The sequence below is a fragment of the Phyllobates terribilis genome, unplaced genomic scaffold (assembly GCF_046119375.1).
Source record: "Phyllobates terribilis strain yellow unplaced genomic scaffold, ASM4611937v1 Scaffold_11__3_contigs__length_659146591, whole genome shotgun sequence".
Taxonomy (NCBI): Eukaryota; Metazoa; Chordata; class Amphibia; order Anura; family Dendrobatidae; genus Phyllobates; species Phyllobates terribilis.
Genome location: NW_027362771.1, coordinates 162,141,442 through 162,167,605, shown reverse-complemented (window position 1 = coordinate 162,167,605; position 26,164 = coordinate 162,141,442). Strand labels below are relative to the sequence as shown.

The 26,164-nt window shown below is 43.4% G+C and overlaps 1 protein-coding gene across 3 annotated transcripts in view; it reads left to right on the top strand.

Moving 5' to 3' along the window:
• Positions 1–3,776, top strand: part of MDM1 (Mdm1 nuclear protein) — a 71,857-nt gene extending 68,081 nt beyond the window's left edge. For 2 of the 3 annotated variants that reach the window (XM_073651749.1, XM_073651747.1), the window contains exon 15: positions 2,964–3,774. In XM_073651749.1, coding sequence (XP_073507850.1) covers positions 2,964–3,073 — 110 coding nt within the window. In that variant the 3' untranslated portion in view covers positions 3,074–3,774. Of the gene's footprint in view, positions 1–2,963 lie in introns of all 3 variants that reach the window. The other variant, XM_073651748.1, reaches the window with a different exon arrangement.
• Positions 3,777–26,164: the final 22,388 nt, after the last annotated feature.

The following is a 26,164-nucleotide window of genomic DNA, read 5'->3' as shown; positions in this document are numbered from 1 at the left end:
GCCATGCAAGTCAATGAGTCCATGGAAACCACCGGACAGCACTCGGATGACATCTAAGTGCAGTCCGATTTTCACGGACTGATAGAATAGAGAAGATGGAGAAATTTGTTTGTCCATCTTCTCCTCATCCAAGAGAAACGAATCACACTATGATCACATTGTGATCAAACTTAGAGTTTGATCAGAGTGTGATTAGCATAATTGATCCGATTTTTCACAGATGACAAAAAATACTGTCATCTGCACCTAGCCTAAGCATGTGGAAAATTCTGGTCCTGAAACTGTCCGTCAATATTGAAGATCTACAAGCAAATTAATATAATTTTATAAATGTTGTAGATTTTACTTTGTGATGCTAGAGAAGCTAGAGGTGCTCTGAATTTAGTAAGAGGCTTTCAATATAATAGGCACCTTTTACTCCAGGGGACTAAATATTAATAGTGGCAAATAACATGACAGTCTTAATAAATTCCTTTGTAGGAGCTGTTTGTATTTAATTATTTAACAAATTCTCGCTCAATTACGTATTATTACGTCATGAAGCAAGTGCAGGGTATGTAGTGGGCTCAGGAGATGGGCCCACTCCACACAGGGCAGGTGTCGGCAGTGTTATACAGCTAGCACCTGCCTTTGACAGCAGCGATTGGAACTAGCTCTGATCACTGCTATTTAACCACTTAAATGTCGCTGGCAGTCTCTGACCGCTGCATTTAAGTCGCGGAATCCTAGTGGTATATCTCTTTGCACATCGACCTATCCGCGGCATCATCACAGATGCTGATGGGATGCTATTGTAGCCATGGGCCTATTGAAGCCACCATCATTGCCATCTTTGATACTCCTATGAGGCCCAGCCACAGGCTATGTTTCATAGGAAACCTTGATTTTCACCATATACTGCAATACTGAAGTTTTGCATTAGCAAGTACAAACAATCACAGGTTCAAAGTTCCATATATGACTAAAAAATGCAGTGTAAAGAAAAGTTATTAAAAAATTAATTAATTAACCCACTTTTCAAAATGAAAAAATAAAATGAAAGGAGCATGTTCAGTATCGTCAAGTCTTTTAAAGTCCAATCTATCAAAACATAATGTAAACATTGTAAAGAAAAGAAAAATGCTATAAAAGGCGATCCAAACATTGTAAGTAAATGTTACCTTTAAAAACTACAGCTTAGCATGCAAAAAAACAAAAATACAGTTCAATCAATTGAAAAAAAATTAAGAATTTATGGGTCTTGAAAAAATTAACATAAACCATTAAAAAAAAGATTGTAGGTTTGATATTTCCGTAATCATATTAAACCGGAGAACCATGTCGCCATGTTCTTTTTATTTCATAATGAACACCATAAACGCGAAGACCAAAAAAACAAAAACTTTTTTTTTCTTTAAACATTTCACCTGACTTTCATCTTTTCCCATTTTTCAGTACATTACAGGTGCATCTCACTAAATTAGAATACTTTATTAATTGTTAGCCATAATCATCAACATTAACAGAAATAAACACTTGACATAGATCACTCTGTAATGACTCTATATAATATACGAGTTTCACTTTTTGTATTGAAGAACTGAAATAAATTAACTTTTTGATGATATTCTAATTTAGTGAGATGCTCCTGTATATGGCAAAATGAATGGTATCATTCAAAACTGCAACTCTTCCTGAAAAATAGCAAGCACTTAAACAGCGATGTTGACAGAAAAATAAATAAGTTATTAATAAGTGGAAGAAAAAATGAAATCTTAAAAATGAAAATGGGCTGCCTCCTTTACGGGTTAAACTCTTTCTCCTTGTACACGTGTTGAGTATTGCAGTCTGCAGAATGGATTTTTATGTCTTATTCAGAAATTAACAGTAAACTCTACTTACAGTCATGGCCGAAAGTGTTGGCACCCTTGAAATTGTTCCAGAAAATGAAGTATTTTTCCTAGAAAATTATTACAATTACATGTTTTGTTATACACATGTTTATTTCCTTTGTGTGTATTGGAACAACACAAAAAAAACAGAGGAAAAAAAGGCAAATTGGACAGAATTTTACACAAAATCCCAAAAATGACCCGGACATAATTGTTGGCACCCTCAACTTAATATTTGGTTGCACACCCAAAAGAACATCAAGATCTCTGGAAATGGACTTGTAACCTTGAGATTGTTGATATTTTTCAACAATTTTGGTACTCAAGTCAAAAGACCGTTTCTTCTCCTCTTTCTGTTCTCCATGCTTAGTGTGGCACACACAGACACACAATGCAAAGTTTGAGTCAACTTCTCCACTTTTTAACTGGTTTCAGGTGTGACTTTCATATTGCCCACACCTGTTACTTGCCACAGGGGAGTTTGAACGAGTATTACATGCTTGAAAAAAAATTGTTTACCCACAATTTTGGAAAGGTGCCAACAATTTTGGCCAGACCATTTTTGGGGTTTTGTGTAAAATTATGTCCAATTTTCCGTTTTCTCTGTTTTTTTTTTTTTGTGTTGTTCCAATACACACAAAGAAAATAAATGTGTGTATAACAAAACATATTTAATTTCAATAATTTTCTGGGAGAAATACTTCATTTTCTGGAACAATTTCAAGGGTGCCAACATTTTTGGCCATGACTGTATGTTTGTATTTATATAACTCACTTATATAGCGCTATTAATTCCACAATGCTTTACAGACATTATCATCACTGTCCCCATTGGGGTTCAAAATCTAATTTCCCTATCAGTATGTCTTTGGACTGTGGGAGGAAACCGGAGAACCCGGAGGAAACATAGGGAGAACATACAAATCAGCTTTATATTACCCCTATGTGCATTCCCCTAGAAGCAGTTACCTCTAGCATTGCAAGCAGTTTCCATCCAACTCTCACGATCTCATAGCACAAATTTCACAAGTGCACTATCCTTTATTTTAATACTTTCACTGAGCTCTGACAGCAACATTTTTTGTTTCACAGATGACCGACTTTCACAAATCTCTGCTAGGTCAGCTGCCTCAAGTTCTCTGGCATCTGAAGTCTTAGAGCGTGCACAGAAAAGAAAGGAGGACTTCTGGGGAAAGAAGTGACGGAGCAAGTCAGCCTCTGAATGTTGTATACATTTTTTCTAACAGCAGTCGAGACTGATCTGAAAGAAGTGTGCTAATGTTTTTTTGTATTTTTATATTTAAATGTTGATTTTTACTCCAGTATCTATTTTTACATTTCTATCTGTAAGTATGCTGCAATTTTCGTGGTATTAACTTTTTTAAAGTCTTTGAATTGGGCTGTCTTTTGTACATGAAGGATTAGATGACCATTATATCAGAAAGAAAGCATAGCCATCTCCAGGATTTTTAAGGCTAAAAGGCTTTAATAAGCTAAAAAATACATACACTGCATTACTTAAAAAAAGAATCAAAGTTCTTTAAATTAGTCTGTGATAAACATGCATGACACAGCCATATTTCTTTGTGGGTGAAAGGGGCAGCCACTTATTTATTTAACATGTGAACAAGGAAAAAAATATAAAACTTTACCCCCACAGATGACTTTATTACCATTAAACACGCTATCTTGCATGCTAGCATGCTGTTTGTGATAGCTGTGTTTTAGTTGTCCACTTGGGTTGAGTAAGGGTCTTGAACCCCCATGTTGTGACCCACTAATAAAGCACTCCCACTAATTAAGCACATTTTTATTTGTTAAACCTTTGTGTATATATATACAGTACAGACCAAAAGTTTGGACACACCTTCTCATTTAAAGATTTTTCTGTATTTTCTTGACTATGGAAATTGTACATTCACACTGAAGGCATCAAAACTATGAATTAACACATGTGGAATTATATACTTAACAAAAAAGTGTGAAACAACTGAAAATATGTCTTATATTCTAGGTTCTTCAAAGTAGCCACCTTTTGCTTTGATGACTGCTTAGCACACTCTTGGCATTCTCTTGATGAGCTTCAAGAGGTAGTCACCGGAAATGGTCTTCCAACAATCTTGAAGGAGTTCCCAGAGATGCTTAGCACTTGTTGGCCCTTTTGCCTTCACTCTGCTGTCCAGCTCACCCCAAACCATCTCGATTGGGTTCAGGTCTGGTGACTGTGGAGGCCAGGTCATCTGGCGTAGCACACCATCACTCTCCTTCTTGGTCAAATAGCCCTTACACAGCCTGGAGGTATGTTTGGGGTCATTGTCCTGTTGAAAAATAAATGATGGTCCAACTAAACGCAAACCGGATGGAATAGCATGCCGCTGCAAGATGCTGTGGTAGCCATGCTGGTTCAGTATGCCTTCAATTTTGAATAAATCCCCAACCGTGTCACCAGCAAAGCACCCCCACACCATCACACCTCCTCTTCCATGCTTCATGGTGGGAACCAGGCATGTAGAGTCCATCCGTTCACCTTTTCTGCGTCGCATAAAGACACGGTGGTTGGAACCAAAGATCTCAAATTTGGACTCATCAGACCAAAGCACAGATTTCCACTGGTCTAATGTCCATTTCTTGTGTTCTTTAGCCCAAACAAGTCTCTTCTGCTTGTTGCCTGTCCTTAGCAGTGGTTTCCTAGCAGCTATTTTACCATGAAGGCCTGCTGCACAAAGTCTCCTCTTAACAGTTGTTGAAGAGATGTGTCTACTGCTAGAACTCTGTGTGGCATTGACCTGGTCTCTAATCTGAGCTGCTGTTAACCTGCGATTTCTGAGGCTGGTGACTTGGATAATCTTATCCTCAGAAGCAGAGGTGACTCTTGGTCTTCCTTTCCTGGGGCGGTCCTCATGTGAGCCAGTTTCTTTGTAGCGATTGATGGTTTTTGCAACTGCACTTGGGGACACTTTCAAAGTTTTCCCAATTTTTCGGACTGACTGACCTTCATTTTTTAAAGTAATGATGGCCACTCATTTTCTTTACTTAGCTGCTTTTTTCTTGCCATAATACAAATTTTAACAGCCTATTCAGTAGGACTATCCGCTGTGTATCCACCAGAGTTCTGCACAACACAACTGATGGTCCCAACCCTATTTATAAGGCAAGAAATCCCACTTATTAAACCTGACAGGGCACACCTGTGAAGTGAAAACCATTTCCGGTGACTACCTCTTGAAGCTCATCAAGAGAATGCCCAGAGTGTGCAAAGCAGTCATCAAAGCAAAAGGTGGCTACTTTGAAGAACCTAGAATATAAGACATATTTTCAGTTGTTTCACTCTTTTTTGTTAAGTATATAATTCCACATGTCTTAATTCATAGTTTTGATGTCTTCAGTGTGAATGTACAATTTTCATAGTCATGAAAATACAGAAAAATCTTTAAATGAGAAGGTGTGTCCAAACTTTTGGTCTGTACTGTATGTACCAGTGCAGGTGTATTAATTTTGCTGATCACAGTCTTCCCCGGTTTCCAGTGTCGATTCCATCCTCTTCTGGATCACGTAACGACTATTCTGACTTGCTGGCTCACACTGCTGTCTATGTGTGAGCCAGAAGACGCTATTACATTGTAAGTCTGTGTGTCCTCATTCTGACGCTCCATAGGCTTACATTGTTAAAGCGACTTGCGGCTCACACTTAGAGCTCTGTGTGATCTGGAGAGTCAGAACTTCAGTCACATGACTCAGAAGAAGACCAGACCGGCGCTGGAGACCAGAGAAGACTGCAATCGGTGCGTATATTAATACTCCTACACTACATATACATTTACACAGGTTTAGCCTGTACAGTTTTAATGGGAGGGTTTCTTTAAGCAGAGTAAGGCATATTAACAATGGGTTCAAACACTTGCAAGCTTCTAGTTATCCTTATACTGGCCAATTGTTTTAGTTACACTCTAATGTCTGTCTAAAGAATGTCTTCTCAGATGTCACCTTTTTGCTGTTGCTCACTGTTCCATACCGTTTTATTAACATTTTGATCTTATTTTGATCCTATTTTGTAATTTGTAAAGCAACGATAAAACAATTATAAAGAAAATGAGATATATCACATAGAACATCATAAATCTCACAAAATTAAATAGAAAGCACATATTCATACTGTGGGCATGTGCTGGCTTCTTACAGCCAGAATTAATGCTGGGTGAGGAGAACATGCTTAGTGCAGAAAATTTTAAAAGCTGTGGTGTAGCCATCTACTCCCACTATTGAAAAAAAAAAAAACAACAATCCTGCTGTTGAGTTGCCTCCACTTCCTCTGTTTTAGAGCCCATCAGAGATTTCAGAGATATTATTCATTAGTAAATTATGTCCTGTGTTTAAAGAAGCTCATTTCATCACTACACCCTTCACCTAACTGTTTATTACTCTAGTCTTACATGTATATCGTATTCCTTATAGTTCAGTCCTATATTGAATTTCATATTAAACTTATTTTTCTACTCTAATTCTGCTATCTATTCTATGATGCATTAATGCCTCATGGGCAACTAGCTCCAGTATCATTTCTGCCTCCTCTCGGGAGATTGTGATTATACTTCCCTCTATATTCTCATAAATAATCTAATACTTTATAAATCTACAATCAAGGAGGCTGAAGTGTCAACTTTATAATAACAGTGTGACTAGAGCTGTCTAATCATCATAAGTAACTGTAATAGAAGTTTCTGTTTGCCAGTGTGAACAACTTATATGGAGCAGTCCATTCACTTTTATTATGGGGTGACAGACATTTTCAGGTGTATTAGAGCATGACATTAATGGCAGATGTCTGGGCTATCAGGGTGAGACTTGTTGAATATGAATAAGTCTTTGTTGCTATAGGAAGTAAGCTGCTGTAAGACAGCTCATGTTCCCCTTTTCCCACTGAAATAAACAGGCATGCTTGGACGAGCATTTATTTTTAAAACGGAGTTGACAAAAATATACACAGATCAGTGGGTTGAACTTTATGTTTGTTATATGTATGGCTTTGCATTTACTCCTGTGTATGTCTGACTTCAGTGGTCAAAATATTCTACCGGCATTGAGATTTGCGATGTGATTTAAAACATTTACTGAATCTAGACTACTGGTTGGTTTATATCAGTGTTCCTCAATTCCAGTCCTCGAGCAACCAACAGGTCATATTTTCAGGATTTCCTTAGTATTGCACATGTGATTGAATTATCGCCTATGCAGGTGATGGATTTATCACCTGTGTAATACTAAAGAAATCCTAAAAATATGACCTGCTGGTGGCTGTTGAGGACTGGAGTTGGGGAACACTGGTTTAGATTCTGCAGTATTCTGCACCTGAAATACCGTTCCTTGAGGCTAAGTTCCCACGATAAGCTTTTTGGTGAGTTTTTGATGTTGCAGATTTTCTGCACCCACTAAGTAAGATAGGTTACTTGCATTCTTTAAAAAATGTACAACGTCAAATACTCACCAAAAACACATTGTGGGAACGTAGCCTGAAAGTGTTTTACAATGATATGTATTTAAAGAGGTTGTCCACTGCTTTTACATTGATGACCTTTCCTTAGAATAGGTCATCCATGTCTGATCGGCCGGGGTCCGACACCCGGCACCCCCACCTATCAGCTGTCATCGGTGTAGGCGGCCACCAACTGGAAGTACTCACTTGCGGAGCTGCTCCGTCTACTTGTAGTGGCTGGGGCTTGGTACTGCACATCCACCTCTTATTCAAATCAATAGGAGGCGGATGTGCAGTACCCTGCGGCGGCCACTACAAGTAGATAGAGCAGCTCGGCAAGTAAGTACTTGCAGCCGGCGACATCGATTACAGCTGATCGGCGGGAGTGCCGGGTGTCGGGCCCCGGCCGATCAGACATCGATCACCTATCTTAAGTATAGGTCATCAATGTAAAAGTAGTGGATAACCTCATTATGGAAGTACTATAATGGGGTAAATTGTTAATAAAAAGTAATTTTTAGGTGATATAAATTTGTTGTTGAACAACTTATTTTTTATATGTGTGATAAATGTTTTACATACATTTAATATAATTTTTCTAATATATAATTCTACATTGTATTTGTCGTTTTGTGGAGTGAGTTTTGTCCCTACATGTACCTTGTGGGGAAAAAAAACATCCCCTAAGATTTGATGGTTACATTGATCTACCAATTTACTGGATGTATTATTACTTGTAAATATCCACTCATACCTAGAATACATGACTGCTCATTTTCTTGTTAAAATCATAGCTGACCACAAACCATATTGAAACCAATAAAAAAAATCTTATTTAAATAAATGTGGTCATAGTTAAAAAAAATAAATAAATAAAAAAAAACAACTAATGATTGTTTCCGCTGATTATACATTTTCTCATAAATAAAAGGACAGTAGCTTTTGATATGGTGGCTGCAGATTTCATTTTTATTTTTTTGTACTTGCGCACCTTTCTAAACAAAATTGTGTTCGCATTGTAAAATCAACTTGAATATATTGTACTCCAGTTTTTATTTATATGATAAGACTAATACGATTTTTATGTGGGTTTCAATATTCTTGATTGTTTTTATTGTTTTTTAAATATTTGTCTTAATTAAAACTACACTCTTCATAATATTCTTGTATGATATTTTATGAACTATAAAGGCTGTAGACCTTTTGGGGACGTTTCTTTTAACTTGGATTTGGTCATAATTCAGTTTAAGAGGAAACTGAGTAAGTGCAGTATACATAAGACACTGGTTGAATGATTTTAGCCATGTGCGTTTGTCCAAGAGGCCAGTCCCTGTCGGCTTCTCCCCACCCATTGTGAATGACTGACTGGGGTCTCCCTATACACGCATGATGGGACAGACCTGACAATCAAAGGGAGCGGGCGGGGAGAAGCCGCAGGGTATCAGACTTTTCGACTAGTCATCCGTTCGGCTTGGTCCCTCTTTGGCTTTTAAAGTATGTTAGATTATAACATACCTGGCTAAAATCATACAGCCAATGTCTGATACATGCTGACCTTTTACAGATTTAACAAAAATAACACATAAAAACAAACAAAAGAAAAAGATAAGCACTATCTAGCTCAGCGAATAAATGTACATCAAAATCAGATACAAATATAAATGATTATACGAATCGTTTCTTGTTTACCAATTATCGGCCTGTCTACAAAGGCTTGCAATTATTTACAAATGAGAAAAACGCTCATTCTTCAGGTGAAATAATTTTGCTTAAAAAGCTGGTTTAAAAATCATTGGCCTCGGAAGTAAATCATCCTGTGCCGAGAACAATGATATATTATACTATACGCACAGAACGATCGGGTTGACAATCGTTCTGCGCACATAAATGTATGTTCAGGCTATCTGAACAGTCTATTAAAATGTAAGCAGGTGAACTATATGCAACAGCGGAGACACCAGACGGAACAACAATCTATTTTTTTATTCTTTATTTGCTTAACAGAATAATATGAATACAAGATTATTGGAAGCAGATTATACAGACCCAGTATACACAGAATCAATGGCAAAACAATTAAATAAACAGGAATATATTGGTTAATGTACAGTGGGGAATATCAGGATAAACTATGTGTCTACAGTACAATCTAATTCTAGTTGGGAGGGGGTAAACGCTGTACTTGGTGGGAACAGTCCCTAAGAACTTCCGCGGCTTTCTGGACCCGACAAGGGCCGCTGCTCCGTCTCACTAGCCGCATGTTTTCCTAACAAAGTCTATCAGTTCTCTCTGGACCTCTCTAGGGTCAGCTGGACCCCTTCTGGCCTCCAGCCCTCCCTCTGCCCTCGCCCGGTATCGTAAGTCTCTGCTGAAAGTGACGGCCCATCCCACACGTCTCCTCCGATCACCGGCCCAGGCATGAGTCTCTGGCCGAGTATCCTCATGGCTTCTTCAATACTTGACCGCTGATGAGTGTCTCCTTGGTCCGTATCGATGGGGGCTGGTTCTTGGCTGTTGACCGGCGTCGTCTGGGTCGTAAGCCTTGACCAGCGTCGTTCGGGTCTTTGGTGCTTGACCATCGACGGGTGAAGTCTGGACCTTGACTGGCGTAGCTCTGGTCTTCGGTGCTTGACCGCCATTGTCTTAGCCTGGGCCTTGCTGGTACACACGGCTGCAGCAAACTATCACGGCTGCTGGAGCTGCAGCAGGACCAACTGTCATTTCCTTTGGTGCCCAATCCTCTTCTGTTTTGGCGCACTGGCCTTTTGTATCCAAGACTGGCTCCGTCTCCGTCACCTGACTCTGAGCATTGGCTAATTCCATCCCTCCTGCAACTTCTCTCCTTGAATGTAACCAAATGAAAGTTTTTAAAAATCTTTGATTGGGCTGTGTAAAGCATGCTTTCACATTCAAATCCCGTTTTTTGGGAGTTCGGACCAGGGGTGGATTAAGAATAGCCAGGGCCCTGGGCAGTTTAGAAGGTTTGCCTCCCCCTCCCACCATGTACCTGATGTACCACGTAACATGTCACGATTCCCTTTTGATAGATCATGTGATAGGTCATGTGAGTAACACTCAGGTGCTCTGGTGCACATCTGTAGATGGAAAATGACAGCATTGTGCACATTTTTACATTATGTACAGCACTATACATGACATAGCACTAGCATAGTGCATGGCTAGAAGATTAATTTTACCGAGGAGCCACATGAGACATCATAACTGTTGTGGAGGCTTCACCAATAGGCTGAAATTCATTCTGCTCAGTATTAATATTAGCATATTCTAATTATTTTTTTATATTAATTGTAGAACTTAATATTGAGCAGAATTACATATGCTGACATCCTCCTATATACAGTATGAGCCCCCACATAGCCCCCTCTATCAACAACCAAAGCGATCCACCTATGGGGCCCTTATACAATGGTGTAAAAAAGTGTTTGCCCCCTTCTTGATTTCTTATTCTTTTGCATGTTTGTCACCCTTAAATGTTTTAGATCACAAAACAAATTTAAATATTTGACAGAGATAATACAAGTAAATGCAAAATGCAGTTTTTAAATGAAGGTCTTTATTATTAAGGGAAAAAGAAATCCAAACCTACAGGGCCCTGTGTGAAAAAGCGATTGCCCCCTTAACCTAATAGCTGGTTGGGCCACCCTTAGCAGCAACAACTGCAATCACGCATTTGTGATAACTGGCAATGAGTCTTTTACAACGCTCTGTAGGAATTTTGGCCCACTAATCTTTGCAAAATTGTTGCAATTCAGCCACATTGGAGGGTCTCTGAGCATGAACTGCCTTTTTAAAGTCACGCCACAGCAAATCAATCAGATTAAGGTCAGGACTTTGACTAGGCCACTCCAAAGTCTTAATTTTGTTTTTCTTAAGCCATCCAGAGGTGGACTTGCTGGTATGTTTTGAATCATTGTCCTGCAGCATAACCCAAGTACACTTCAGCTTGAGGTCACGAACAGATGGTCGGACATTCTTCTTAAGGATTATTTGGTATACAGCAGAATTCATGATTCCATTTACCACAGCAAGTCTTCCAAGTCCTGAAGCAGCAAAAGAGTCCCAGACCATCACACTACCACCACACTTTACTGTTGGTATGAGGTTCCTTTTCTGAAATGCTGTGTTACTTCTATGACAGATGTAATGGGACATACACCTTCCAAAAAGGTCAACTTTTGTCTCGTCAGTCCACAGAATTTTCTCCCAAAAGTCTTGGCGACCATTAAGACGTTTTCTGGCAAAACTGAGACGAGCCTTTGTCCTTTTTGCTGAGCAGTGGTTTTCGTCTTGGAATTTTGCCATACATTCCATTTTTACCCAGTCTTTTTCTTATGGTGAAGTCATGAACACTGACCTTAACTGAGGCAAGTGAGGCCTGCAGTTCTTTGGATGTTGTTGTGGGTTTTTTTGTGACCTCTTGGATGAGTCGTCGCTGCGCTCTTGGGGTAATTTTGGTCCGCTGGCCACTCCTGGGAAGGTTCACCTCTGTTCCATGTTTTTGCCATTTGTGGATAATGGCTCTCACTGTGGTTCGCTGGAGTCCTAAAGCTTTAAAAATGGCTTTATAACCTTTTGCAGACTAATAGATCTCAATTACTTTGTTTTTCATTTGTTCCTGAGTTTCTTTGCATCGCAGCATGATGTGTATCTTTTGAGGCTCTATTGGTCTACTTCACTTTGTCAGGTAGGTTCTACTTAAGTCATTTCTTGATTGAGAACAGGTGTGGCAGCAATCAGGCCTGTGTGTGGCTAGGGAAGTTGAACTCCGCTTCCCAAGGATGTGATAAACCACAGCTAATTTATGTTTTAGGGGGGAACACTTTTTCACACTGGGTCCTGTAGGTTTGGATTTCTTTTTTCCCCTAATAATAAAGACCTTCATTTAAAAACTGCCTTTTGTGTTTACTTGTGTTATCTTTGTCTAATATTTAAATTTGTTTTGTGATCTGAAACATTTAAGTGTGAAAAACATGCAAAGGAATCAGAAATCAGAAAGGGATCAAACACTTTTTCACACCACTGTACATGTAAACCATAACAAAAAAAAACCTTAAAAATTCTCTTTATTTAGTTATACAGTATATCACAAAAGTGAGTATACCCCTCACATTTTTGTAAATATTTTATATCTTTTCATGGGACAACACTGAAGATATGACGCTTTGATACAATGTAAAGTATTCAGTGTATTGCTTGTATGACAATGTAAATTTGGTGCGCCCTCTAAATATCTCAACACACAGTCATTAATGTCTAAACTGCTAGCCTCCTATATACAGTATGAGCCACCATATAGCTGTCACGGGTGTGTCAGGTTTAACAGTCATACTGGATCTGGCTGTAGAAGGTCGCTGCGCTTGGCCTTGCAAACATCTTCTTGATCCTTTCATCATCACTCTCTCTCTAGGACCCAGCGGTGATCCTCACCTTGCTTGAGGATTAGACCTTCAGGACCCAGAGGATCTCCACCTTCTGCTGCTAATTAACACAGCCTTGCTGGATCCTTGCATACACTCAGTTTCTCCAGAGAGTTGCTGGTGATAGAGTAAATTCCTCTGTTCAGGTCTATGGAATTCCAGTAGACGGCTAGGTTCCCCTTGGAGTTCCTTTGTGGATTGTAGTTGTGATCTCTCTGGTTTCTTCTCAGAGCTAAGTGTATCCCCTTGTCTGTTTCCCTTGTTTGTCTTTAGTTGCAGTGGAGCTGACTAGAGCTCACCCCTCCCCCTCCCTACCTAGCGCCTAGCTTTAGGTTCAGTCAGGGCTAAGGTATCCTGCTCGGTGATAGGTGCGGAACCTATTTAGGAACGATAGGGAGTCAGGGTGTCGTTAAATCTTCTTCGGGGTCTCCACTCTCCCTTTCCCTAGTTGCAGGGCTTCTTCCCTTTTCCGTTGTACTCTGGGTTCTTCCCATACCTAGCATGATAATAGCCTTCTATATACAGTATAAACATGAAAACCTATCAGCCAACCATATGATATATGGTCCGTAATCCCTATATAACTAGAAAAACCGACATATGATCCGTTTTGGAAAGAGGAGATTAAGTGTGAGGGAAAACCGTCCCTGATTACACCTGTAATCTCTGCCCACTTGTCAGTAGCCTAAAATGACAGAGAGGGATTTAGTGTCATAAAATATATAAACTTTATTAGACAATATTTATAAGATTATACATATACAATAAATAAGATTGAGAAATATGAAAAAAGTGGGGAAAGGAGTTTGTGAAGAGAGGACAGCTATAAAGCAGGATAAGATAGAAAAGATCCTGTAAAGAGACTACATCCCTAATCAGCATAAATTATATATCTGGTGTAAATATCAATAGCCACTTAATCTCCTCTTTCCAAAATGGATCATATGTCGGTTTTTCTTATATACAGTATAAACCTGCACATAACCTCCTATATACAATGTGAGCCCTCACATAGCCCCCTATATACAGTATGAGCCCCCACATTGCTGCCAATATACAGTATGAGCCCGCACATAGCCTCCTATATACACTATGAGCCCACATATAACCTCCTATATATAGTAAGTGCCCGAACATAGCCTCCTATAAACAGTATGAGCCCCCATATAGCCTCCTATATACAGTATGTGCCCCCATATAACCTATATACAGTATGAGCCCGCACATAGCCTCTTATATACAGTATGAGCCCCCACATAGCTGCCTATATACAGTATGAGCCCCACATAGCCTCCCTTATACAGTATGAGCCCCCACATAGCTGCCTATACACAATATGAGCCCCCACATAGATCCTTATATACATTATGAGCCCCACATAACCTCATATATATAGTATGAGTCCCCACATAGCTGCCTTTATACAGTATGAGCCACCTTATAGCCTCCTATATACAGTATGAGCCCCCACATAGCTCCCAACATACAATATGAGCCGCCCCCACATAGCTCCCTATATACAGTAAGAGCCCCACATAGCCTCCTATATACAATATGAGCCCCCACATAGCTGCCTATTTACAGTATGAGCCCCCATATAGCTGCCTATTTACAGTATGAGCCCCCATATAGCCTCCTATACACATTATGAGCCCTCACATAGGCCCCTAAATACAGTATGAGCCCCATATAGCCTCCAATATATAATATGAGCCCCGATATAGCTGCCTATGTAAGGTGCCCCAGCGAGGTAGTCGTGGGCGAGCTGTAATCCCCACTCGCTATGGCACCCTACAGACAATACGTGTCCTCCCTCTGAAGTGTGGCTGTGTATGTGGTGCTCTTCACTTACTTCAAGCCATCCGATCGCGGCTGTCTCCAGGCATTTCTCTTCTGGGACCAGGGCAGCATTAAATTCAGAGGACACAAGGTTCTTAACCAGAACTTGAACTTTACTTGGGGAAGAGGAATATTTACAGTATTTACAGGCAGATATAATGGATAAGGCCCGACAGGCTATCATCTCTCTCACAGGCACTGGCAACATCTTCAGCCCTGGTTCCCTCTTTGAGTGAAGCATCTTTGTGACTCACTCTTCTGTAACATTAACAGTGACCTGGATCAAATATCTCCCCCATGTCCTAGCCTGGAGTCCTATTTATCTTCTTCTGCTTCCTGCAGACTAGAAGTGCCTCGGGTCCTCACTATGTTTGATGAGTTTCTCTGACCAGCTAACAGGACTCTTGCTCTTGCGTGAGGAGACTTGCACAGTAGTGATCCCACTGTCTGAGGGTGTAGAGCTCCCGTCTACCCTAGCAGCCACTATAGTCAGGCTGCCCGCACGATTCCCCGTACTGTCTCTTAATGGCCTCTGGACACTAAAACCGAGGCTTTTTGCCAATGTGCCCACCCTCTGTGAGCTGTCATCACACAGCATTAACTCATCACTGCCTGTAACCCTGCTAGCAGACTCAACCTGACATCTGCACCCAGGACAGTGGCATCTTGTGGCCGTTTACAGGTACTGCAGCCCACAACGAATTATGCCAGGAACAAGCTCTATATCACTCAAGGCTTGATCCGGGCACTAAGTTCCCCCTCTACTGTACTGACTGGACCACTAAAGCTAACCCCTTAGCTTGGTCTACCAACAGTTAGAGAGGTCTGACTTTAGGAACACTTCCTTTAACTATCTCAGTACCAAGGGAAGGCTACGCCCTTCCCCACTATTACACCTATATACAGTGTGAGCACAATATAGCCTCCTATATATAATGAGACACAACATAGCTGCCTATATACAGTATGAGCCCCCATATAGCCTTCTACATACAGTATTATCCCTCACATAGCCCCCTATATACAATATGAGCCCCCACATAGCTCCCTATATACAATATGAGCCCCCACATAGCCTCCTATATACAGTATGAGCCCCCACATAGCCTGCTATATACAGTATGAGCCCCCACATAGCCCTCTATATACAATATGAGCCTCCACATAGCTCCCTATATACAGTATGAGCCCCCATATAGCCTCCTATATATAATATGAGCCCCAACATAGCTGCCTATATACAGTATGAGCCCCCATATAGAATCTTATATACAGTATGAGCTCCCACATAGCTCCCTATATACAGTATAAGCCCCCTTATAGCATCCTATATACAGTATAAGCCCCACATAGCCTCGTATATACAGTATGAGCCCCCAAATAGCTGCCTATATGCAGTATAAGCCTCCATATAGCCTCCTATATATAGTATGAGCCCCCACATAGCTGCCTATATATAATATGAGCCCCACCATAGCCCATATATGTAGGCACACATTTCATACAGATATTAATTAAAAAAAAAAAACACCACATACTCACCTCACTCCCGTACCCCCGGCACTGTGCTCCGGGACCCGGGGCTCCACTTCTTCTTGTGGCTGCGCATACATACTGGATCCAGTGCAATGACATAGTGCTGGCGCCGGCTGATTATGTCATCACACATGCACACGTCGGGAGCTCCCCTGGAACTGCTCTGCCATTCAGCATTGCCTGCAGCGCCAGGAAATCTGTGCACCTCACAAAACATTATGAGGCAATCAGACCGTGGGCCCCCAAAGGCTGGGGCCCTGGGCGGTAACCCAGAGTGCCCTCATTATAATCTGCCTATGGTTCGGACTTATGCCTCGATGGGGTCACCGAGCCTGTAATTAAACGCAATGTAAAAGCACCCTAAGAGGACACAGAGTTATCAGAAGGAAGATCAAATAAGCAGCAGCCAAAGGATGCTGCTAACATTTTTGTTAAAACCCAAGATAAAAACAAAATAAGCAAATGCCCAGCAGTAAATAAATAGAAATAATGCATGCAAATTAGGGTGCTTAGTTAGTATAATTTTGATTAAAAAAAAAAACGTAAAAGCCATCCCATCGCGTCAAGGTGTTCCTATACAGGATGGTCCTAACCTCTAGTATTAAAACCTTACCATTTCTCAAATGAAATACACATGAATAAGGGCTGAGAAGGACTGAGACCTGGCTAATGGACGCTCAGTCATGGTGAACTAGATGAATGTAATGTCCAGTTCAAAAGAAAAAGGAGGCCAAACCTTTTTTTGCACAGGGAGCAAAATTACTTAAAAACTTAGAGATGAACTGAAATATAAGTTGGTGTGCATGCAGGGTGCAGTCGCATGTTCACACTGGCCAATAAACAGACAAAACCAAAGATAAAAATAAACAAACACCCTGCAGTGAATAAATAGCAATAGTGCATGAAAATAATATAGGGTGCTTAGTTAACATAATTTTGATTAAAAAAACGTAACAGCCATCCTACCACGTCAAGGTGACCATAGTCGAGAAGATCCTAACCTCTAGTATTAAAACCTTACCATTTGTCAAATGAAGTACATGTGAATACCGGCTGAGAAGGATCAAAATTATGTTAACTAAGCACCCTATAATTTTTTCATGCACTATTGCTGAGGTTTTTTTTGCATACATTGTATTTCTGGAGCGTAGGAAACTGTCAATGGTCTTGTAAATGATTAATAGCTGCTGCTGTAAAAAAAAATGGATCAATTGCATAGAGACTGCATAAGAATGACAAGTGACAAAAAAATCGTCCCACTTTTCTTGATGAAACCCTGAACGATTAGATGAGTAACATAAGTGTGGAGGAGAGAAGGAGGTCTTGTGAGGACCGGAGAGAATGTGTGGGTAGGTATCGGGAGATTAGTTTGGAGATGTATGGAGGGGACAGATTATGGACAGCTTTGTAGGTTAATGTTAGTAGTTTGAACTGGATTAGTTGGGGAATTGGAAACCAATGAAGGGATTTGTATAGGGGAGAAGAGGAGGAGTAGCAAGGAGAAAGGTGGAATAATCATCCAGCAGAGTTAAGGGTGGACTGTAGAGGTGTGAGAGTGTTAGCTAGGAGGCCAAAGAAGAGGATATTGCAGTAGTAAAAGCGGGAGATGATGATGGCAGGGTCGGACTGGGCTGGCGGGATACCGGGAATTTTCCCGGTGGGCCCCGCCCCCTGCTGCAGAGGAGAGGGTGAGAAGAGAGCAAAAAAAAAATCCTGCGGTTTTAAGGGGCACGGGCCCTTTAAAAGCGCAGGCACAGTGTATGCGGGGACGCGCGCACGCGGCGTTCATTACCTGAATCACCGCGGCGCACGTCCCTGTGAAGCAGCTGAAGCTGCGCGTCTCCCTTCGCCGGCCGGCTTATGACGTCATCGTCATGCGCCTGCTGTGAAGGAGGCGCGCAACTCAGGAGAAGGAGGACGGCGCACGGGATCGCAGGAAGGTAAGAGGTGTATGTGTGTGTGTGTGTGTGTGTGTGTGTGTGTGTGTGTGTGTGTGTGTGTGTATGTAATGGTCTGGGCCCCTGGCTGGACACACAAGGGGGGAATCCCAGCTGGACAGTGGACAGACACACAAGGTGGGAAGCCCAGCTGGACAGACACACAAGGGGGGAAGCCCAGCTGGACAGACACACAAGGGGGGAAGCCCAGCTGGACAGACACACAAGAGGGGAAGCCCAGCTGGACAGACACACAAGGGGGGAAGCCCAGCTGGACAGACACACAAGGGGGGAAGCCCAGCTGGACAGACACAAAAGGGGGGAAGCCCAGCTGGACAGACACACAAGGAGGGAAGCCCAGCTGGACAAACACACAAAGGGGGAAGCCCAGCTGGACAGACACACAAGGGGGGAAGCCCAGCTGGACAGACACACAAGTGGGGGAAGCCCAGCTGGACAGACACACAAGGGGGGAAGCCCAGCTGGACAGACACACAAGGGGGAAGCCCAGTTGGACGGACACACAAGGGGGGAAGCCCAGCTGGACGGACACACAAGGGGGGAAGCCCAGCTGGACGGACACACAAGGGGGGAAGCCCAGCTGGACGGACACACAAGGGGGGAAGCCCAGCTGGACGGACACACAAGGGGGAAGCCCAGCTGGACGGACACACAAGGGGGGAAGCCCAGCTGGACGGACACACAAGGGGGAAAGCCCAGCTGGACGGACACACAAGGGGGGAAGCCCAGCTGGACGGACACACAAGGGGGGAAGCCCAGCTGGACGGACACACAAGGGGGGAAGCCCAGCTGGATGGACACACAAGGGGGGAAACCCAGCTGGACACACAAGGGGGGAACCCCGTCTGGACACACAAGGGGGAACCCTGCCTGGACACACAAGGGGGGAACCCTGGCTGGACACACAAGGGGGGAACCCTGGCTGGACACACAGGGGGGGAACCCTGGCTGGACACACAAGGGGGGAACCCTGGCTGGACACACAAGGGGGGAACCCTGGCTGGACACACAAGGGGGGACCCTGGTTGGACACACAAGGGGGGACCATGGCTGAATCCAGGCAAAGGGGGGGTGGGCAGGATGGATATATGGGGGGGCAGGCTGGACTCATGGAGGCCAGGATGATATATGGGGGGCAGGCTGTACATATGGAGGTCAGGATGGATATATGGGGGGGCATGCTGGACACATGGGAGGCCAGGACGGATATATGGGGGGGCAGGCTGGACACATGGGAGGCCAGGATGGATACATGGGGGGGCAGGCTGGACTCATGGAGGCCAGGATGGATATATGGGAGGGGGCAATCTGGACACATGGAGGCCAGGATGGATCTATGGGGGGGGGCAGGCTGAACACATGGAGGCCAGGATGGATCTATGGGGGGGGCAGGCTGAACACATGGAGGCCAGGATGGATATATGGGGGGGGACAGGCTGGACACATGGGGGGCTAGGATGGATATGTGGATGGGCGGGCTTGATACACGTGGGCTAACATAAATATATAGAGGGGCACGCTGGATATATGGGGGGTGTCAGGATGGATATATGAGGAGGCAGGCTGGACACATGGAGGCCAGGATGGATATGTAGGGGGAGCAGGCTGGACACATGGATATATGGGTGGGGCAGGCTGGACACATGGAGTCCAGGATGGATATATGGGGGGGCAGGATGGATATATGGGGAGGTGTCAGGATGGATATATGCAGGGGGGGCAAGATGGATATATAGAGGGTAGGCTGGGCACATGGAGTCCAGGATGGATATATGGGGAGGCAGGCTGGAAACATGGAGGCAAGGATGGATATGTGGGGGGGGCAGGCTGGCCACATGGGGGGCTAGGATGGGTATATGGGAGGGGGCAGGCTCGATACACGTGTGCTAGGATAAATATATGGAGGGGTCAAACTGGACAAATGGGGGCCAGAAGGGATATATGCAGGGGGTGTCAGGATGGATACATGGAGTCCAGGATGGATATATGGAGGGGCAGGCTGGAAACATGGAGGCAAGGATGGATATGTGTTGGGGGGGGCAGTCTGGCCACATGGGGACTAGGATGGATATATGGAGGGGGGAGGGCAGGCTCGATACATGTGGGCTAGGATAAATATATGGAGAGGCCACCCTGGACATATGGGGGCCAGAAGGGACATATGGGGGTGCCTGGCTGGACAAGGGACTTAATTACTGTTTGGGGGCCAGATTGAGGAACATAATTTATTAGTTTATGGTGGCCAGTGGGGAACATTATTACTTTAGATTCCAATTATTATTATTACATTATTACTTCAGTAATATAATTTACTTTTTAGGAAACTGTTTTCCATGGGATGGGACAAAAGAGGAGTCCTGTTACTGTGCTGGATGGCACTATGTTGCTTTTTTTCTTCAACTGGTGTAGTGTAGAAGTCGGGGGGGGGGAGTGGGAATATTCTCTAGAAGAGATCAGTTATTGATAACTGTGTGTTATTTTCAAAATAGTCGATTCCTGGCTGGAAGAAGTGATGGCCGTCTGTGCCTGATGAAGAAGAAAAGCGAAGATGAAGGACTTCACCTAGAGACGTCACTGGTGAGTCAGTGTATTACATGTACACTTACACTACACACGTGGTCAAAATTGTTGGTATCCCTCGTTTCATGAAAGAAAAACCCACAATGGTCACAGAAATAACTTGAATCTGATAAATTACAAACTTTTGAAAATGAACAAATGAAAGTCAGACATTGCTTTTCTGCTTCCACAGAATTTTAAAAAAAATTAACCTCATGAAATAGGCCTGGACAGAAATGATGGTTCTTCTTAACTTAATATTTTGTTGAACAACTTTTTGAGGCAATCACTGCAATCAAAGGATTCCTGTAACTGTCAATGAGACTTCTGCACCTCTCCACAGGTATTTTGGCCCACTCCTCATGAGCAAACTGCTACAGTTGTCTCGTGTTTGAAGGTTGCCTTTTCTATGTTTCAGCTCTTTCCAAAGATGCTCAATAGGATTTAGGTCAGGGCTCATAGAAGGCCACTTCAGAATAGTCCAATGTTTTCCTCTTAGCCATTCTTGGGTCATTATCCTGTTGCAAGACCCATGACCTGTGACTGATACCAAGCTTTCTGACACTGGGCAGCACATTTCTCACTAGAATCCCTTGATAGTCTTGAGATTTCATTGTAACCTGCAGAGATTGTGCCAGATGCAGCAGAGCAGCCCGAGAACATAACAGCCTCCCCCATGTTTCACAGTAGGGACAGTGTTCTTTTCTTGATATGCTTCATTTTTCTGTCTGTGAACATAGAGCTGATGTGCCTTGCCAAAAACTTCCATTTTTGTCTCATCTGTCCATAGGACGTTCTCCCAGAAGCTTTGTGGCTTGTCAACATGTAGTTTGGCAAATTCCAGTCTGGCTTTTTTATTATTTTTTTTTTCAACAATGGTGTTCTCCTTGGTCGTCTCCCATGAAGTCCACTTTGGATCAAACAATGACAGATGGTGCGATCTGACACTGATGTTCCTTGAGCTTGAAGTTCACCTTTAATCTCATTAGAAGTTATCCTGGGCTCTTTTGTTACCATTCATATTATCCGTCTCTTTGATTTGTCATCTATTTTCCTCCTGTGGCCACGTCCAGGGAGGTTGGCTACAGTCCCACAGATCTTAAATTTCTGAATAATATGTGACACTGTAGTCAAAGGAACATAAAGCTGCTTGGAGATGGTCTTATAACCTTTACCTTTAACATGCTTTTCTATAACTTTCTTTCTAATCTCCCGAGACAACTCTTTCCTTTGCTTCCTCTGGTGCATGTTGAGTGTGGTACACACCATGTCACCAAACCTCACAGTGAGTATCTGTAGCCCTATATACAGGCCCACTGACTGATTACAAGATTGTAGACACCTGTGATGCTAATTAGTGGGCACAACTTGATTTAACATGTCCCTTTTGTCACATTATTTTCAGGGGTACCATAATTTCTTTCCAGGCCTATTTCATGAGTTTAATTTTTTTTTAAATTCTGTGGAAGCAGAAAAGCAATGTCTGACTTTCATTTCTTCATTTTCATAGATTTTTAAATTTATTATTACTTTTGTCAGATTCAAGTTATTTCTGTGACCATTGTGGGTTTTTCTTTCATTAAACGAGGGGTACCAACAATTCTGATCACGTGTGTGTATAGTATATACAGAGCTCCTGTGTATGTCACTGGTGATCACTGTATTACGTATACACTATATACAGAGCTTCGGTGTATAATGTCACTGGTGACCACTGTATTACCTGTACACTATATACAGAGCTGCTGTTTATAATGTCACTGGTGATCACTGTGTTACCTGTACACTGACACTATATACAGAGCTCCTGTGTATAATATCACTGGTGGTCACTGTATTTATTAACTGTACACGAACACTATATACAGAGCTCCTGTGTATAATATCAATGGTGATCAGTGTATTACCTGTACAATGACACTATATACAGAGCTCCTGTGTATAATGTCACTGGTGATCCCTGTATTACCTATACACACACACTGACACTATATACAGAGCTCCTGTGTATAATGTCACTGGTGATCACTGTGTTACCTGTACACTGACACTATATACAGAGCTCCTGTGTATAATGTCGCTGGTGGCAATAACAGTGTTGTTAGTATTGTGGTTTGTATTCATGATCAGTATTGTAGTATTTGGTCACTTTGGGGTGGTAATATGTGGTCTGGTCATGGTGTGGCCGTTAGTGTTGAGCCACCCCCGTAGTGTTCGAGTTCGGTTCGGTTCGTCGAACACCCGTGTGTTCGCCGAACTGTTCGTCGAACACCTTCGAACACCGTTAAAACCAATGGCAGGCAAACAAAAACACATAGAAACACATAGAAAACACCTTCAAAGGTGTCCAAAAGCTGACAAACTGCTCAGAAGACACAACTAACACATGGAAAAGTGACAAGTACATATAGTCATGAGAAAAGAAAAGAGGTGGAGGAGTAAAAGGAGGGGGAGACACAGATATAGGCATGTCATGCCCTTCTAAAATCCGAAAAGTGAGAAGCCGACACGTTCAGTCCGCTCCTGCCCGTGCCACCTCCGTGTCGCTGGGTTTGTGCCAGAGCCGCGGTGAACCCTGACGGCCAGCCCCCCTCTCCCAATACTGGTGCCTGTCCGCTGGTGGGTCGAGCGAGCCCCCCTGTGGTGGAGGCAGCTCTAAGTTTTTTAATTTAAATTGTCTCTCTAATTTGAATGAATACACTTTAAATCCATTTACAAGGATCTATTGGAGGGCAAGTCTCATGCCAGCAGCCGCGTAATTCCAGCTCTAGTAGCGTCCAGTAAAGCTGCTGCAGTTAAAAAGCTTTTATAAGGATCGAGCTCGGCTGTCCACCGCAAGGCATCCTACTGCCAGTCCCAGCCCCTATGCCTTGGGGTGCCTCCTGATGCTCTTCACTGAGTATCCCGTGGTCCTGAAGCATTTCCTTTGAAAAAATTAAGTGTCCTAACTACAGGTGGTGTAGCTTGCTTAACAGCCGGGATAATCCGCTGACTAGCAGACACTGCTACTAGGCACAAAGTATTTCCTGGGCTAGATGCAGTTAAAAATTTGTAAGTAGATACTCTCGTTGGATGCTGAGAAAGCATTCCATAGAGTCTCCTGGCACGCCATATATGATTCTCTTAAAAAGCTTGGGGTAGGGGTCTAGGGGACCCTTTTATAGCCAAAATCACGGCCCTGTATCACAATACGTCACCTAGGCTGAAGATAAATGGAACTGTAGCACCCTGAGGGCTCGGTTGCTACAGACGTATTGCACCTCACCCAGAGGTGTGATATCTCACTCTCAGGTAAGGATGGAGTGTGGATCAGGACCCGACACCTGCATGCATTACACCACATTGCCGTGGGGCAGGGCGACCAATATGCCCCTGAGATGGGCACGACAGTCCCTGTCCCTGGCTGGAGTGGGGGGAGGGAACACTGAGGAAGGGGAACCCTGTAGTGCAGGAGCAGGGAGGAAGCAGTTCCTGGGTGCATTGAGAAGGGAGTATAAAAGGTGGGCACCATCTTAGTTCAGTGCAGAGAAGTCTGAGCAGAAGTGGCAGGGAGCAGGGGCTCTGCATGAGCTCTGCTCCGGAGGCGGGCCTAGTAACAGAGGCCCAGGCCTGCAAGAGGGAGAAGGAAGGAAGAGGAGCGGAGAAGGCTCCAGGAACGAGGAATGAAGGGATCCCAGGGGTGCGGACGGGCGAGTCGCCACCGCACGCCCGAATCCACCTGCGTGGAGGGGTCAGGCCAAAGGGGGAGACCGGTCCCCGAACTAGTGGAGGCAGGAAACGACCCTCAGCTAGAAACCGGAGGCTCTGACATTTTATGTGGCGCAGCCCCTCGCTACATCCGCTAGGAAGGCACCACATAGGGTCAGGGAAACTGGCGCCAAGTTTACCAAGAGGAGGCCCGAGGCAGCCGGACAGAAGTGTTGGTAAGAAAGGCCAGACAAAGGACACACAAAGGGGGTCCTGTGAAGCGCTCCAAAGTTATCTGGGAGTTGTCTGAGCCCCTCACCTGGTGAGCACAGTACGACGTGGGCAGCCGTTACCTGCAGACGTGGTCTGGATAATAAGAACTGTGAGTAAAGGCCCTGAACTGCATCACTGACACCGTGTCGTTACTGCTGCTGCCCTGCACCATCACCCTCATCCTCCGCATACACTGCCATGAGGCTATACTCCTCCCGTGGGGAGTTATGCTACGCTCTGCTGCACCCACAACACCAGCCTCAGCGGTCTGCCCTGTAGCGGCGGTTCACTCTGACCGCAATCCACGGGTGGCGTAGTCGGACATTTAAACATCAAAACCACATAAATAGTTCCGCCACTGGTTTAACCGCCCTGAGCCACGGAACCGGGTCGCCGCCACGGAGACTACAACCACCAGCATCCACCAAAAAGGGTCCGGCTCCGGGTGTCCCAAGGCCCAGGGGGTGCGTCAGAACATTTTCATCACCTTTCACAATCACCAATGGGACAAGGCAGGGATGTCCTCTGTCCCCTCTCTTATACATCCTAGTGACGGAGCACCTGCTCTCATCAATTCGCCATAACCCCAATATTAGGTGGATTGAGGTGGGAGGCACCGAGTACAAGTGCTCTCTATTTGCTGATGATGTCCTAGTATATATCACTCAATCACATATATCCATCCATGCTGTTATGGCTGAAATAGATCACTTTGTTACATGGTCAAATTTTAAAATCAATGCAGCGAAGTCTGAGGCCCTCGATGTCTCCCTCCCCAAATCCATATAGGATTCCATCCAGTCCAACTTTCCCTTTGCCTGGCCCTCACAGGGTATCAAATACTTAGGAATTCCTATTCATAGAGACCTCTCCCATCTATGTTATCTTAATTTTGGGCCCTTTATTGAACAACTCCATACAGACCACGGTTGGCAAGTTAGAACTGTAAGATTCACTACGTGAACCACTGGTGTTTTGTGGAAAAGCACATGTACACTGCGTTCCAAATTATTATGCAAAAAGTGTTTAGGAGTGATAAGGGAAGAATTTGTTTGTTTGTCAGTTAAACTCATTGATGGTGATGTGTGTCAGGGCTCTTTATATCACTGTAAGCAATTGCAGACACCTGTGCTAATTAGTTTTGCAGGTGTGTCCAATGAAAGGCAAGACTACTTAAGAAGGCTCTCTCACATTATTAAGCAGCCTACATTTTCTGCCAAAATGGGAAAGAAAAAGGATGTGTCGGCTGCTGAGAAGCAACAAATTGTGGAGTGTTTAGGTCAAGGCATGACTACAATCAACATTGTGCGATGATCAGGATGAAGTGTCTTGGCAATCAAGAAGTATGTAGCTGATTCACAGTACACACGTGTGCGTGCTGATAAGGGCAAATTGAGGACTCTTTCCTACAGGCAATTACGTCAGGTTGAAAGAGCAGCGGCAAAAAAGCCTTGTCATAGCAGCAGACAAGTTTTTGAAGCTGCTTGTGCCTCCAACGTCCCCCGAACAACAAGATGCAGGGTCCTTCAGAGG